At 45.4% G+C, this 15,831-nt stretch overlaps 2 protein-coding genes and 1 non-coding gene across 3 annotated transcripts in view; 1 reads left to right on the top strand and 2 right to left on the bottom strand.

The window, feature by feature from the left end:
• The window catches only part of LOC143017009 (GTPase IMAP family member 9-like), a 116,749-nt gene that overhangs the window by 33,646 nt on the left and 67,272 nt on the right, over nt 1-15,831 (bottom strand). The gene's annotated exons all lie outside the window — the stretch shown is intronic.
• col4a5 (collagen, type IV, alpha 5 (Alport syndrome)) overlaps nt 601-15,831 on the bottom strand; it is a 30,301-nt gene continuing 15,070 nt past the window's right edge. Inside the window, exons 14-50 of the mRNA XM_076171618.1 lie at nt 15,478-15,531; nt 15,174-15,230; nt 15,042-15,086; nt 14,865-14,918; nt 14,703-14,744; nt 14,429-14,522; nt 14,214-14,249; nt 13,860-14,111; nt 13,604-13,693; nt 13,406-13,476; nt 13,138-13,329; nt 12,877-13,045; nt 12,597-12,689; nt 12,402-12,506; nt 12,210-12,307; nt 11,972-12,122; nt 11,743-11,856; nt 10,287-10,454; nt 9,981-10,070; nt 9,566-9,712; nt 9,281-9,379; nt 9,111-9,200; nt 8,865-9,004; nt 8,654-8,780; nt 8,311-8,490; nt 8,147-8,197; nt 7,831-8,016; nt 4,567-4,700; nt 4,405-4,477; nt 4,242-4,313; nt 4,021-4,149; nt 3,754-3,852; nt 3,440-3,652; nt 3,146-3,323; nt 2,945-3,059; nt 2,689-2,861; nt 601-2,551 (exon numbers count right to left, since the gene is read on the bottom strand). Coding sequence (XP_076027733.1) covers nt 2,470-2,551; nt 2,689-2,861; nt 2,945-3,059; nt 3,146-3,323; nt 3,440-3,652; nt 3,754-3,852; nt 4,021-4,149; nt 4,242-4,313; nt 4,405-4,477; nt 4,567-4,700; nt 7,831-8,016; nt 8,147-8,197; nt 8,311-8,490; nt 8,654-8,780; nt 8,865-9,004; nt 9,111-9,200; nt 9,281-9,379; nt 9,566-9,712; nt 9,981-10,070; nt 10,287-10,454; nt 11,743-11,856; nt 11,972-12,122; nt 12,210-12,307; nt 12,402-12,506; nt 12,597-12,689; nt 12,877-13,045; nt 13,138-13,329; nt 13,406-13,476; nt 13,604-13,693; nt 13,860-14,111; nt 14,214-14,249; nt 14,429-14,522; nt 14,703-14,744; nt 14,865-14,918; nt 15,042-15,086; nt 15,174-15,230; nt 15,478-15,531 — 4,263 coding nt within the window. The 3' untranslated portion in view covers nt 601-2,469. The remainder of the gene's footprint in view (nt 2,552-2,688; nt 2,862-2,944; nt 3,060-3,145; nt 3,324-3,439; nt 3,653-3,753; nt 3,853-4,020; nt 4,150-4,241; nt 4,314-4,404; nt 4,478-4,566; nt 4,701-7,830; nt 8,017-8,146; nt 8,198-8,310; nt 8,491-8,653; nt 8,781-8,864; nt 9,005-9,110; nt 9,201-9,280; nt 9,380-9,565; nt 9,713-9,980; nt 10,071-10,286; nt 10,455-11,742; nt 11,857-11,971; nt 12,123-12,209; nt 12,308-12,401; nt 12,507-12,596; nt 12,690-12,876; nt 13,046-13,137; nt 13,330-13,405; nt 13,477-13,603; nt 13,694-13,859; nt 14,112-14,213; nt 14,250-14,428; nt 14,523-14,702; nt 14,745-14,864; nt 14,919-15,041; nt 15,087-15,173; nt 15,231-15,477; nt 15,532-15,831) is intronic.
• Nucleotides 9,765-9,836, top strand: trnae-uuc (transfer RNA glutamic acid (anticodon UUC)). The gene has a single exon. It is a non-coding gene; the product is annotated as a tRNA-Glu (tRNA).

Raw genomic sequence — 15,831 nt, 5'->3', positions numbered from 1 at the left:
AGTATGTATATATGTATACTGTATACATATATATTGAACGAGGTAATTAATATTAACCCCATGAAAATGTATGATAAACTTGCTTAAATTCGCTTTGCTTTGATGGTATGCAAACAAAAGTGCTTTTTAAAGGCGTTATCACACGCTAAATGAGCCTGCAACTAGCAATGTCAGTCAGTAATGGGTTACCCTCTCCCAGTAATGGCCTGTGACGCAGCGGTGTAAACACATCAGTTTCCGGTTTATAAAGTAAATAAATGACTACGTACATATGAATTTGGAAATTTTAAATTTTAGAACATTTGAGACGTTGAATCGTTAACCAAGTGTTTGTTGGCACAGTAAATGTCTGTAAAATAAATCTATACTTCAAAGTTTTCTGTATGTGTGTTTTTTTGCGGAGTGATACCACAGTGATACCAAATATGATGTAATCCCAATGAGAAAATAGACCCAGACGTAAAACAGGCTGGATCTTTTTTCTCTAGACGTATGATTATTATTTATCAATGAAAAAGAAAGAAAGCAAGAAAATGTGAATAACATTGCGTGTACGTATATCACAGAAGCACCTGAAATAATGATCTGATATCCATAAACTACTTAATAGATTTTGTATTTAATTGATTTCAAAGATAACATAAGATATACTTTATATTCTGCTTTCCTCGTCACGCATTCATTTCCACAGGGCAACACTTTGGACATAGTGTTTTATTTCAGTCTTTAAAGTTTATAACAACTTCTGGATAACATAACATGAAAACAAAACTGAACAAAAATTAATACACATTTTAATCGCACCCCAGGTTGACAAAAAATTAGAATTCATAGAAGCAGTTTTGAAAAAATAAAAATAACAATTAAATCACAGAAAAACATTGCTTCCCTACCCTCCCCTCCCCCTGAAAACAGCTCTCATAGACTTACAGTACATCAGGAGTCTAAACTAGGAACACCTGATTTCAAGGTCCAGACACTTAAAAGCTGTGAGTCTGATTCACTTGGGTCGAGTGTGAACACTTGAACTGATGCGAAAGTGGATTTGGAGATCTGGGGTGCAAATGGGCCCCCAAAACTCTAGCCCCGTCTCTTTTACAGCAAAGCCCAGCACCTAGAAATGTTGTAAAATAAACTAAACAAATGTGGGGTCCCTAACTAAGGAGCCAGGATTGAACTCAAATCCTTTCTTGCACAATTATCTGTAACATTCCCCAATCATTAGACTACCTAAAGCAAATCCCATTTAATTCAGTTCAACAATGATTATTACTACAAATTGAATACAAAAGGTTTAAGCGTTTGGCGTTGTTAATATCATACAAGACCGTCGTGTCTTAAGGAAAATGGCTCTGTCCGTGCACAGTAGTTAGCTTTGCGATCGGTGAAATGCATGACCGTTATCTCTGGTGGGTAAACAGTGAACAACGTCCCCACAGCCGAATAAAGTTTATATAACTTTTCCTCTTTTTTTCAAATATATATTTATTATATATAAAATACTGTTTCATTCATAAAAGCCTTACTTTGTACAAAATCTGAGTCGATGCGTGTGAGTGAGAAATTAAGTGAACACGTGTGTGTCTGTGTGTGTGTGTGTCTGTGTGTGTGTGTGTCTGTGTGTGTGTGTGTGTGTGTGTGTGCGTGTGTGAGTGAGCGAACTAAGAAGAATCTGGAAGTTTTTTTAAACAAACAGCTGGTACCGATTCATGACCTAATGCTATAAAAAAAAAGCTGTTTTACACAATATACACATTTATTACTTACAAAAAAGAAAAGGAAGGAAGGAAGGAAGGCAGATGAAGCCTATGGTTAGCAGGCGGTCTACAGCAGGGTTAGTACCACCAAATGAGATGTAAAACTACAGAAAAATTATGGAGGAAGAGAGAGAGAGAGAGAGAGGGGGGGGGGGGAGAGAGAGAGAGAGAGAGAGAGAGCGTGTGTGAATGGAAAGAAAGTAAAACATCAAAAAAATCAGGCAGTCAGTCTCACTAAGGAAAGCTCATCGTCAGTGCATCGCTCATCTTGGATGTTCCGAAGTCAAAGTGCCGATTTGGTAACCGTGGAGACCATCCTCTCCTCATTATTAAGCCCAAACAACAAAACAAAAGAAGAAAAAACAAAAAGAAATGGATGTACCACGTATTCACTGCACCTACATCAAAAGTGATTTTTAGAAACTGAGAGAGGGAAACTAGAGAAGAACGAGGAAGAAAATGTACTTTTGTTGTCACACATCCATCATGGCACCATTTAGTGGATATTTTTCTGCTTTCATTTTGAGGTACTTCTTAAGAAAAAACAAAGACTAAATGTAAGATGTATTTAAGTCCATTCTTTTCTTGTTTTTATGCTGCGTTGCACAGTAGCACCATTGTTTTAATCGTAGTTTTTCCGGAAGACAAAGCACCATTGGAATTCCACCGTGTCCACCGTCATCCAATCATCTCTTGGGTTAGGTCATTGCCGTTACGTCCTCTTCATGCAGACCACGCAACGGCTGACGCGCGTCCGTAGGTTACCCGCCTTCAGAGTCTCTGACTGGGGCTTCCTGTGAGAGCCAAAGTGTATAGATGTCAAAGAAGTGTAACAAACTATATCCATACATAGAAACAAAAGAACATGTGTTAAATGCTTTCATGATGTCATGTAACCACCGGGCTGCAGTGCCGGTCCACGTATGCATACCTGAACATCTCATTGTTGTCTACTGTGGCCAGCCAGAAGCTGTAGGAGTTGCCGTAGTAGTTGCAAGTCCCTCTGCCGTGGCACTCGATGAAGGGAGCACTGCGGAACTCTTCCAGGCAGGAGCCAGGGGAGGCCAAGGCCTGACCAGAGCCCTCAGCACCCGCACTTGTGTGCTGAAGAGGGGAGGAGATAATAGGTCTGTGTACTTCATCAATAACTACTATTTGTTGCTAAAAATGTGCGTGTCATGTCATACCATCATGAAGGAGTATCCTATCCACAGAGCTTCCCAACTTGCGGGACAACTGGGAATCTGGATGGTCTGACTGTGGACTGCAATCACCATGGCTGGAGCTTCACACACTGCACATCTGGACACACAAACCCAAATTGAAAACTGAGCACCCTAAATCTTTGCACTTCCACATTTCTGTTCTCTGCTCCTCTCTATCCATACCTGCTGATGAAAGGCTTGATGCTCTCTCCAGTGAGGGGGGCCATGGACATGGGCATGGGCTCGGGCGTCGACAGCCAGTAGGAGTAGTCATTGCGGGAGGCGAAGTTGCAGACATTGTTGATGTTGCAGAACATGAAGGGCATGGTGCTAAACCTACGCAGGCAGCTGCCGGCCGTTCCTAAAAAAGATGAGGAAAGAGGAAATTATAAGCTCACGTCCAATATGTCACATCTCCCTCAACAGCGTAGTGATAACTCTAATACTGATTATTAAAAGAAAAGTAGTGTTTGGTACCAAGGTCCTGTCCGTGTGCCCTCTCGTTGCCCTGCACATACAACAGGGAGTATCCGTCGTAGATGAGGCCAGTCCCATCTGGACAGAAGGGAACGTCTGCACCCTGACTGTGTCGGGTGATGAGGAAGCCGTGGGCTGTTGAGGCGGTTCCTGGAAGACCAGGAGGACCCTGTGGACCGTCTGAACCAGGAGGACCGGGGTAACCACGCTGACCTAAGATCAGGAAGGAGACGTATGTTAGAAATGGTTGTCTTGCTTACTGTTGGGATCTTCTGAGGACACTAGAGTCCCTCATTCTCATTCTGATCACTTACCGGGTTGTCCAGCTGGTCCAGGGTCTCCCTTCCTGCCGGATGGTCCGCTGAAACCAGGAGGACCCTCCGTACCAGGCTGACCAGGGTCACCAGGCTGACCTGTGTGCAACGGGGAGAGTTTGGAAACAGAACTGTTACCGAGCATGCACAAAACACTCCAGTCTATGGTTTAGGAAGAGTTCCCATTTATGTTTATTCTCAATTATTGCGACAATGACAACAACAAAAACAGGTTCTGTGACCTTCTTTGGGTCTAGAAACACCAACCTGAAAGTCCCTCACGCCCAGGGGAGCCTGGTTGTCCCCTACCACCAGGCAGACCTTGAGAACCAGGAGGTCCTCGCTCTCCCTTCACAACAATGGGTGTTGGAGCTGCACCGGGGTCACCACGAGGGCCTACAGGTCAAAGATAACAGACAAAAAGATTTAGATTTTGTCTCACTCTCTATTTTGTGTGAAACATTACAAAGACAAATATCTTAGTCCACCTTCTGGTCCGACATCTCCAGGATCACCAGGAAGGCCAGAGACACCTGAAGTTCCAGATTCTCCCTTTGGTCCTGTAAAAACACAAAGACAAAGTTCCTTTCTTATCAAAATGTCAAGAAACACAATGAGTAACAGACATGTTGTCATTCTATCTAGACAAACCTGGGAATCCAGGAACACCAGGCAAGCCAACATCTCCCTTCAGACCGCTTCCACCAGGTAGACCAGAGGCACCCTGGTGACATGAAACGCAACAGGTCAGAGCTACGCCAAACACACGTAAGGGAAGAACCATTTAGTGCAACACCCCTGGTTTGTCCTTACCGGGAATCCAGGAGTACCGAAATCTCCTTTCTGTCCAGGGAAACCAGGCTGGCCGGGAGTTCCGGGATTGCCCTTATCTCCTTTGACGCCTCCACTTCCTTGTGGCCCACGGGGACCCTCGGGGCCAGATGCACCTTCACACGCAGACAGAGAAGGCAAAGATCAAATAACAGATAACACCTTAATGTTCTACACAAAAGTGTTCACACATTATATTCCTTGATTTTCATCATGACTCGCTTCAAAAATATTGATTTTATCCAAAATGTTCACATTAATGCTTCAAGTTGAGTTGAGGGCCAGAGATCACAATTTGAAGTCTGAATGGGAGATCATTTCTCCAGGTTTTTCTTTCCTGATGCCATAAAACGTATTCTTGAGCTCCACCCATTGAGATTTAACTCAAACGAGGAAATGATATAGATAAGAGATACGAGGTTTTCACAGAAATGATTTAGGTTGTGTTTATTGTTGTGTTTAGTCCAGTCTGTCCTTTGGGGGAAGGAAAGGTTAAGAAGCATCACAAAACACAAAATACTTCAAAGAACAGCCACTCTGTGAATCCGTTTCACACATACAAAGGTACAGCACAAAACCATCAAACCACGGGTCTAACCTGGAGGACCTAGGATTCCCAGAATTCCAAGGTATAGCAGAGCAGTAGGTGGCACGGGGCGAAAAAGAAGAGGAAGTTAAGAAAGAGGCGAGCAGTAGTACAACATACAGGGACTAAGCAGGAGATGCTTCGCTGTTTTATCTTATTCTATATTAATTCATGGATCAGGAGCTTTTTCCTTTAATATGCTCTTAATGATGAATCCATTATTTCTTCAATTCTAGTTTTCTTGTGTTCTCCAATTTAGGTCAGAAATTACACATTCGTGCTCTATGACAACAACAATCAATGTGTGTGTCTTTAAACTGTAGGAGTAGCGTTATATACAATTCTTACAGCAAAACTATGACAGGCAACTTCTCAGTAAATACAACAGAATGTCAACTATGTGACAGATGCTATAGGAAAATAATTGTGTGTTCGTGGTGAGTTAGTTATATGGTGCATTATTTGTGCGCAAACTGTTTTTTGTTTGTTGTCAATAATCTGGGTGCTGGATTATGATTTGAAACTACCAACACAAAATCAAAATGAACATGCTGATTGTGTCAGAGACTGCACCCCAAGTGATTCCTTACATGTTAAATGTGGGTTATGCTACCATCAGCGTGCGTGGAAAGTGAGAGAGGACAGCAGTTAGCCAGAAATGACACAAAAACGTATTTCCCCACATTCAGATCAGAGAGTGAAGTTAATCAAACGTTTGAATCTCCTGAGTCTAATCTGTGTGAGAGGCCGTGAAAGAGCGTGCAGTAGGAGCCTGGACGCCGTCGATCTGACCTGTGGGACCTGCGGTGGCCGGCGGGGCGTCACGGGAGTGGGCGGGGCCGCACCGCCATAGGCGGGGCCAAGCCAAAAGAAACAGGAGGTAAAATATCACGGTATCATGTTGACACAACGTCCCAAAAAACACTCACGGGGAGTGTTTGAGTCCTTGCCTCGCACAGTGCTGGTTTGTGGTCAGTGCCGACATACATTTTATAGAAATTTTAGAAATTCCCACAAATGGTTGCAGTTTTGTTAATGTATAGATCAGAGCCTATGGAGTATTCGGCAATACATTATCTACTTTTCACTTTACTTTACACTAGTGTTGTCAGTCTTGAGGTGTGTCAAAGCTGTCCGCCAATCACAGCACTGTGCTCCGCCTGTTCGGAACGTGAGTGTGTGTGGTAGTGTGTTTGTTGGGACAGACAGTGCCCATGCAGATGATGATGATTGTTGGGACGTGATACGTATAACATCCTCTGGACAGCGGAGCCAGATCCACTCAGCAACACTGAACACCTCTACATTGATTAAAGGGGATTCATCTTGAATATGCTGACAACACATACTACAATTTGGTATAGAAATCAATGTGCTTAAATGACAACTATAACATTTTTATGACTGGAATTTAAGGGGAGGTCAACTGGACTGTATCAAGGTCTCCCCAGGTATACATTCTGAGAACATTAGAAATCCATAGAACATTATATGGTAGACCCGCCCCCTCCCCACCCAAACTATAATATTAACTGCAATTCTGACACATAGTGCTGGGCAATGTTCCCTCTAATTTTTCATGTGTCTGGGCATACACACAAGCTCCTTGAGCACACTGAGGACCACTGTGAGCAAAATCTGGGGGGGCGGGGTGCTGTCCGCGATCGTCGCATAGCGTAAGCGACACCTGTCACTCACTGAGTTACATCGCAAAATGGTACAGAGAAAAAGGTTATTGGTCTAATTCATTTACAGTTTATGTTGAATTTTATTTTATGCGCAGCATAGATTTTCTTGTGCGCTGAGAATGTGTGAGTAGTGCGCAATTGCGCACGCGCCCAGCTTAGAGGGAACATTGGTGCTGGGTATCGTTTAAAACATTATCCTGGTATGTAAATGTATTTCAGAGCTTTGGAGTTGGACTCTGGCTCGACTGTCTCACACCAACATTGCTTTTAAAATGATCTCACAAGACCACAAACACAGGACACACACATGTATACATCAGGGCTGTGGAGAGATCAATGACAGCCTCCCTCATCACGGGACAGGAGAGGTGGGAGAGGGAGTGAGGAAACACTGACATGAACACTGACAAATGTGTGGGTGAAAGAAAACACAAAAATAGACATGACACAGACAACAAAGTGCCAGGACACCATGCTCAGGGGAGGTGGGGGGTCATTGGTCAAACCCCGGTGACAAACAGTGACTGGTGCGTGAGGACCACCCCAGCATTTCCTCAAGAAAAAAGGAATGGAGGGGTGGGGGGTGACATTCAAGCAAAGTGCGCATACCAGCATGATCTGTTTTCACCCCGCATGGTGTGCTCAGTGTGTGACTGGACAGGGTGCGTCGGTGCTCAGACAGTGACGTGGCTCATACACGTGACGAATGGTGCAACAACGTCCCATGCAAATCATTTGACGTTGAGATGAAAGCATTCACACATTAAGTGCAGTGGCTGCTGCCGTTTGCTGTCTGGTTTTTGCTGATCTATGCTTGTGATATGTGAAAAGGTGATGGTAAGAGACTATAAAATCTTAAACTTGAAACTTCTTCATGAATCTTGTATGTTTGAGTTCAGTTTGACTAAAACTAAAAACCAGGCAGCAACTTCAGGCAGCATACAAGGATACTTTTATAATCAAACCCTTTACCTGCTCTTCCAGGAGGTCCCGGTTGTCCTTGATGACCTTTGGGGCCCTGCAGAGGCACCCCTGAAGGTCCAGGGGGTCCAATGCTACCTGGAGAACCAGGGAGACCAGGGAAGCCACCATCTCCCTTAGGGCCAGGGAAACCTGGACTACCAGAGGGGCCATGAAGACCAGGGTCTCCCTTAGAACCTAAACAGGAAAAAAAGAGATTTATAATTAATGCAGTGGACACAATTCACTCACATGATGGGTAGCAATTAAAGTTAAAACGCTGTGTTCAACTGTGGTTATGAGTACATAGAGTGTTTTCGTAACTCACCTGGCAATCCTGGGAGACCAGGAGATCCTGGACCACCATAACCAGGCTGACCTGCAGCACACATATATTGCATTGATCAGAGTTGCATAAATTAAAGGTGAATTTGCCAGTTTTCTTGGATGAAAACATCAATTGAGTGTGTTTCCAGATGACTGGTCACTCACCTGGCTCTCCTTTGACTCCAGCTGGTCCAGGGATTCCATCACGACCTGCCTGACCTTTGTCTCCTGGAAAGCCTGGGCCTCCTGGACGGCCAGACTCTCCTGGTCTACCAGAACCTCCTGATAGACCAGGGGAACCAGGAATACCATCAAGCCCCTTTGGGCCAGGGATACCGGGTGAACCTAGCAGGACATCAGACAAAGTTACCAATCACTGGTCACTCTTTGGAGGAAGCAGGAAACACATGTTATATGTCCATCAGATTTCAATTGATTAAAGACACCCAGATATCTTCAAAGGTTGTCTCCAGTCTTCTTTTCACCTTTTAGAGTGGAGCAAACCTACCTTGGAATCCTGGGAGGCCGGGGTCTCCTTTGGTACCTGGTCCACCAGGTAAACCTGGGAGTCCAGAGCCTCCTGGAGTACCTTTCTGTCCTATGCTTCCAGGAAAACCTGGTTGTCCTGGCTCACCCTTGGAGAGGAAAACAATGAGGAATATGTTGTATGCTATACTGATACTTATAATACTACCAAAAAGCAAGTATGAGTCCTGTACCTTGATACCAGCTGATCCGGGTTGTCCAACTCCAGCAGAACCTGGATCACCTTTGGCTCCGGGGTAACCTGGTGTTCCTGGCTGTCCTGGACCTCCTGACCGACCTGGCTGACCTGATGCACCCTTCAAACCTGATGGTCCTGTGACATCATCAGACCACAACAACGTCAATAAAAACTTAACAAGCCCACAACATATTTTAGAACTATTTGAAATTTCTAATGGAGTGTTCACATTCAAACGCACCAGGGAAACCCATTTCTCCCATGCCACCCTTGTGTCCAGGACCTCCGGGCCCACCTGGACCTCCTGGGATGCCAGGATCTCCCTTAGGCCCTGCACAAAATGGAAATTGCTTATTAGTGATCTTTGAATGTGTGTGTAAGTGTGTATGTGTGTGCTCATGTGTTCCATACCTGGTGGTCCTGGAAGTCCGGGGCGTCCATCTCCACCTGACAGTCCAGAATCACCGGGTTGACCAGAAATACCTTTCTGACCTGGGAAACCTGGCGTACCTTTATGCAAGACAAAGTTCAAATAATATAAACAAAAACGAGAATGCTATATTTAATAGTATGTATTTACTTGTAAAGCAACTTGTAAATACTTGGCGTATTTTTGATATGATAAAAATAAAGACTTCTCATTAGAACGGTTTTAAACATTGTGTCGAGAGGCAGTGAACCCGTTGTTAGCTGTACCTCCAATTCCCGGTTCTCCCTTAGTTCCCTTGATGGAATGTGTTGGCGGACTGGGTCCGGGTGGTCCTTGGACACCGGGGTCTCCTCTGTCTCCTTTGATACCAGAACCACCAGGCGTTCCGTCTCTACCCGAGTAGCCAGGTTCACCTGGAGAGGAGAACACACTTAAGACAGGATCTTATTATATCACAGTCAGGTCCCCCATATGGTCTAGCGGTTAGGATTCCTGGTTTTCACCCAGGTGGCCCGGGTTCAACTCCTGGTATGGGAATCATGTTTTATATCTGCATTTCATTGGCTTGTACCTGTACTTTGCTGAATGACAATAAAGTTGAATCTAATCTAATCTAATCATGGTTTTTGAAGACTTTACAGGTGGTCTGGTGAGGGAGGCTGTGTGTGTATGTGTCCATACCTTTGTGTCCTGGTCCTCCTGGTCCTCCTGGTCCTCCAGGTCCTCCAGATGGTCCTGGACCCCCCACGGGTCCCATGTCTCCTTTGGCACCTGCAGCCAGACAAGTGAATGTGAAGATTTAATGAAACTAACAGCTAAAATATGAGAGCATGAGAGCATAATCAAAATATCCAGACAGTCATTTAACAAGTTAAGTGTTCCGTTAAATGTGCACTCAATTAATAATCTTGATTTCTTTGAAGACAGTAGTTATCTCAACAGCAAATAATCCAGCTGGGTCATTGGTTTCATGATGTTGGATTTTACCTGGCAGTCCAGGCAGGCCATCACGTCCTGATCCTCCTGGGGGTCCTGGGGGTCCAACTGGTCCTGGGGAACCTGGGAAACCTGGAGTTCCTCTGTCTCCTGGCAGTCCTGGGATGTCTAGACCTGGAGAGCCAGGGTCTCCTTTCTCTCCATTTCCTCCCGGGAATCCTGCGCAGATTGGGAGGAATTTTAGACTTGGGATATGGGAAAACTCCAGATTTCTTAACAATGAAATTAGTTTAGAAATCTGTTTTGAAAATGGAAGTTCTCATCTTTACAAAAAGAGTTGTCCAGGCGATTCGGTTTGTGAGTTTGTAGGAAAGCAGCATTTTAACTACAGTTGTGAAGACTTTCACACATTTACTGGATATTTTGGAATAACAACGCAGCACTCAACGTCATGTGCAATATCTGTCATTAAAAACAGCAGTACTTTATTACAATACCTTTCTCTCCTTGGCATCAGAGGGCCACGGGTAAGGAAGGCGTGTGTTTCAAAGTGGAGAAGGAGGAGCGTTGGATAAAGGCAAAGATGAGATAAGGAGAACAAATATAATGCATTAAAATGTCCAGTAAGAAGGATTATCTTTGAAAACTCTGAATATCCACCAATGAAATATCACTCTGTGAAAGAGAAACACAGAGTGTGTCAAACTAGGCTTGATGAACAATCAGAGCATTCAAAGGTGTCTCTGGACATGATTTGGTTGGCGATGTGTGCATCCAGGAACTGGAGAGGGTGTGTTAGTTTACATTTGGTGTGCGCACAGAGCAAGAAGCTTGTGTGATGTTAAAGGTGAAGCGTCGTGAGAAGAGTTTTGATGTGAAGCTGTGCAAAAAAATGGTGACACGACCTCATCGAATGCAGAAAATCGTGATTCAGTAAAGTGAGGTGACTTTTCTCTTGGAGACATGAGAAGGAAGAGACGCGAAGGGAAGCAATGAAATACACCGACGAACAAAGAAGTAGAAGAAGGTACAAGTCTCTATCCAGGTGCTGCTGCCATCCAGCTGCACAGACTCACATACACCACTCTACCCACCCAAAGATCAAACACATGTCCAGCTACACCGTGGTGTCTATACAAACAATCCGTGAACATTCAGTCTGGACGCCTTGAGGTGCTCACATGAGAGGTGTGCTATGTACACTTTGACCCCCGTGCCAACACAGCATCCAGTTACGCTTTGAGAGCTCATACAGTGGACAACAGCGTCGTCATGCACAGACTTAGGTGACTTTAAGCTACCAAACCGAAACATGCCAGCATTCAACACAATATGAAGAATCAGAATTTATACTTATTTGATGAAGAATTGCACTTTATACTGATTTGATTACTCTTGCAAAGAAGCTACTATACACATTGAGCTTATGTGTCAAACAGACAACCAAGCACCCTTCTTTATCTATTCTTCTCTGAAACAATGTTGACAAGCTTGTAAAACGTCTTACCTGGGGATCCCATCAGGCCTGGAAGTCCAGCAGGTCCTGGGAGCCCCAGTGAGCCAATGGAAGATGATCCTGGTGGTCCACGAGCTCCAGGGATACCAGGTGTACCAGACTCACCTGGAGAGGAAGAATTAGAGAGATGTAGAGATGCAACACTTGCCAAAATCCTGCTCTCGCTCTGTCTGACAAATTCCTCCAGACAGATCACACCATTAACTGAACTACAGAACACCTTTGGATCCTGGAGCGCCATCAAATCCAGAACGCCCAGGTGAACCAGGGCTGCCAGAGAAACCGGGATCTCCTTTAGGTCCATATGAACCTTTATGACCAGGTATTCCTGGTGTTCCTGAGGGACCGGGGAGTCCGAAGCCAGGCTCGCCCTATAACACATGAATACACACTTTTTAATTGTCAGGTAAGTGGTTTGCAAACCAAGTGTTTCACTTACAGAAAATATTAGCTCATACCTTGGGTCCTGAGAATCCAGGCTGGCCGGGGAGTCCATCTACTCCTGGTCTGCCGGATCCTCCTGGTGCTCCTGGCTGGCCAGCAATACCTGGGAATCCTTCAGGAGAAAAGGAGGAAAGAAGAAGCTTTAGAGATATGGAAGCGACAAGCAGGAAGTAGGAGTAGTCAAGAGGACTCAATAGTGTCTTCACCTTTCACTCCTGGTGGTCCAGGGAGTCCAATTCCAGGAAGTCCAGAGTCTCCTTTTGTTCCTGGTGAACCGGGGAAACCGGGCTGTCCGGGCTGACCTGGGCTACCTGGCAACAGAAAACCATAAGCAGCCTATTAGACACAGACAGTACACCTGGTCTCAAACTGCATCATATTAAAAATTGCTAATATTGTACCTGGTGTGCCAGGAAGTCCTGGCTCCCCATCCTGTCCTCGTGATCCTGGTAGGCCTTTCTCTGCCACCGTCAGGCCAGGCTCGCCTTTAGCACCTGCAGAGTGAGGGAAAAGGTTGAAGAAAGAGACAAAGACAGACAAACATGATGTTGCTATTTCCCTCAACTTGAGAACCAGCAAGCACCCACCCTGCTGAAGTGTCACTGAGCAAGGCACTGTGCCCATAGAGGAAAGCAAACAAGCAGTTTTCTAATTTGGATAATCCAAAAAACATCATCTTACCGGGTCCTCCGGGTCCACCAGGTCTTCCTGAGACGCCCTGGATACCTTTCTCTCCTGAAGGTCCCTGAGGTCCAAAGCCAGGAGAACCCGGGGAACCCCTGTCTCCTGGAAGCCCTTGGACACCTGGTTCACCTGGTTGCCCTCGCTCTCCTTTGACATGCAGCGATCCCTATTGAGACACATAGAGGTAGAATGGATTATAGTTGGATCAAACCGCAAGGAGCCAGGAGAACAAATGAGGACAGGTAACACGACACATACAGAAGCGCCTTTAGCTCCGGGTTGTCCTGGATTTCCGTCGCGGCCGGGTCGACCATCTAGACCTGGCAGACCGGGTGGTCCAGGGAAACCAGAATCACCCTTCTCCCCCCTCACACCGGGCCCAGTGATAGCATCACCTGGGTCTCCTTTCTCTCCAGGGTATCCAGAAGAACCTTGACTACCGGGGGGACCCTGCATGAAGAAAGCAATCATTTAGGTTTTGTGCAGATCAAAAGGAAAGTAGGACGTAGAATGCAAAAGTACATACAGGTGAGCCAGCAGCACCAGGTCCACCAGGGGATCCTCCGTCTCCTTTGGCACCGGGGCCACCAGGACTTCCTAATATTTGAGAAGAGAAGCATCACTTGCGTTGCATTCTCCCTGGCGTGTTTTCATTATCATGTTTCTACTGTGACCATTGATTTTTACGTGGGGATTCATTGAGCAGAATGACAAAGGGTGTTACCAGGATATCCAGGCTGTCCAGGTGGTCCTGGGGGTCCAGAGACGGCACTGGTGCCACCAGTGCAGTGAGCACAGGTGTCACCTTTGTCACCTGGAAATGCAGCAGATCCTTGTTATGACAGATTTCTATGCAGGGCTCAACATGCTGGGTGGTCCATTGTGTGATCAACCTACTACTGGTCACAATGGATAATATATCAATTCTTCTACAGATTTGTAATAAAGCTGCTGAGTTGCTGTGTCTTGGTCACTCTCACCCTTTGTGCCCGTCGCTCCTGGATAACCTCTCTCTCCCTGCACGCCGGGACGTCCGGGCTCTCCCCCAATACAGTTGCTTGCTCCGGTGGAAAATCCTGGAGGTCCGGGGGGTCCTGGTTGACCCTGACCACCGGGGGAACCTGAACGTCCCGGTGGGCCCAGCAGAGAACTTCCTGGAGCGCCATGCTCTCCCTTCAGACCTCTTTCACCTGGGAAACCTGGAGCACCAGGCAGACCGCCACTACCCGTACCTGCGGAGAAAGGTCAGAAAATGATCAATGGATCAAATGTGGTTATTGACGTCAAACTTCAGCATTCGGACAGATGTGTGTGTTTCCTGTGTGCACACAAACCTGGAATGCCTGGCTGTCCTGGAGGTCCTGATAAACCTGAAGAATTACAAGAGGTCAAAGTTAGTGGAAAGGAATCTTAATACAAATTAATTAAAATGTGTCGCTTATGTAGCTACACCCACTCACTTTCAACTGTACCAATGAAAAACCAAAAGTGAGTGTAAATGACATTTCATTTTATAAATCTGCATCCGAGTGAAGTGTCCTTTGCTTACCTGATGGTCCTCTCTCTCCTTTGCGTCCAGGGCCTCCAGGGAACCCTGGTTCACCTTTAGGCCCGACTCGACCATCTGTCCGTCCTCCAATCACCTGCGGAAACATAGGTAGAAATGCCACTTCTTGTGGTTAACAGAGCATAATGCACAGATGTGACACATAATTTGGGACTGGAGGCATTTGTCGTCCTGCACAGTTTCGTGTCACTTCATCAACAAATTTAGCTTCACAACTACTATATATCCTGTATATACAAAGTGGTATAATACCCACCTCTCCCGGTGGGCCTGGGTATCCATGATCACCTTTGCCACCCTTTTCAGAAAGAGAAAGAAACAAGGAGAGTTATGAAACCGAATCCCTTGTGATGCCTTTAATTGGGGTTTTGAATGAAATAATGGATAAATGGACGGATGGACGATGGACAAAACTTACTCTCTCTCCATCCCTGCCAGCAGGACCAGGAAAGCCTGGCTCGCCTTTGATTCCCTGATAAGGAGGGATGAAAGAACAAACACAGGGAGAAAGGTACGTGAAAGTTCAGAGGGAAAAATTATTCCTCACTTAAAGACACTTGTGTGAATTGCTGCTGTTTTTGTAGGCAAAACTCACAGGGAAGCCTGGAGTACCAGGGTCGCCATCTTTGCCAGGTTTGCCCTGCAGATAGAAGAACAGAGTGATCAGCCTTCATGTTTGTCTGCTACAGACTTTTGTGCGGATTTACATGAGCTGCACTGTACTCACTCGTTTGCCAGCCTCTCCTGATTCTCCCTTATCTCCTTTTTGTCCACCTGAGGGGCCCTACACACACACACACACACACACACGCACACACACACACACACACACACACACACACACACACACACACACACACACACACACACGATACAACATGTAAACAGCATCAGCAGGTAAACGGTGAGAGGTGAAAATCAATACAATAAAGTAAAAGTCTACTGTACCAGAAACTAGTCCTATATAACTAACTGTCCTTTTGCATAATTTCATATAATTCTGGATAATTCAAGTAACAGCCGGTACTTACAGGAGGTCCTGGATAACCTGGATCACCTGCAGGGCCGGGAAGTCCTGTGTCACCCTTCAGGAAAAATGAAATGTAAAAGCAAATTTAAAACACAAAGTCTTTGGTCTCATTGTTGAGAAGATGTTGATCTCAAGGCAATTGGTACCTGCTGCCACCAAGCTGCTGCTGAATGAAAGGCTGAATTGCAGCCTGAAGACGTTTAAATAGCTCAGTGTTGCACTCTAGTGGTCAGTGTCTATATAGGCGCTTTGGAGGAATGCGTGCAGACAGGATTGTACTGAAGGGTAAAAAGACTTTGAACTTATTTCTACATTAATATCTATGACATTAGTCATTTCTAATGAAGAGTGAGTG

The sequence above is a fragment of the Genypterus blacodes genome, unplaced genomic scaffold (assembly GCF_046128005.1).
Source record: "Genypterus blacodes isolate CSIRO-AG114 ecotype Tasmania unplaced genomic scaffold, CSIRO-AGI_Gbla_v1 ptg000260l_1, whole genome shotgun sequence".
NCBI classification, from domain to species: Eukaryota; Metazoa; Chordata; class Actinopteri; order Ophidiiformes; family Ophidiidae; genus Genypterus; species Genypterus blacodes.
The sequence above is the reverse complement of the archived record's forward strand: the minus strand, read 5'-3'. Positions and strand labels throughout refer to the sequence as shown.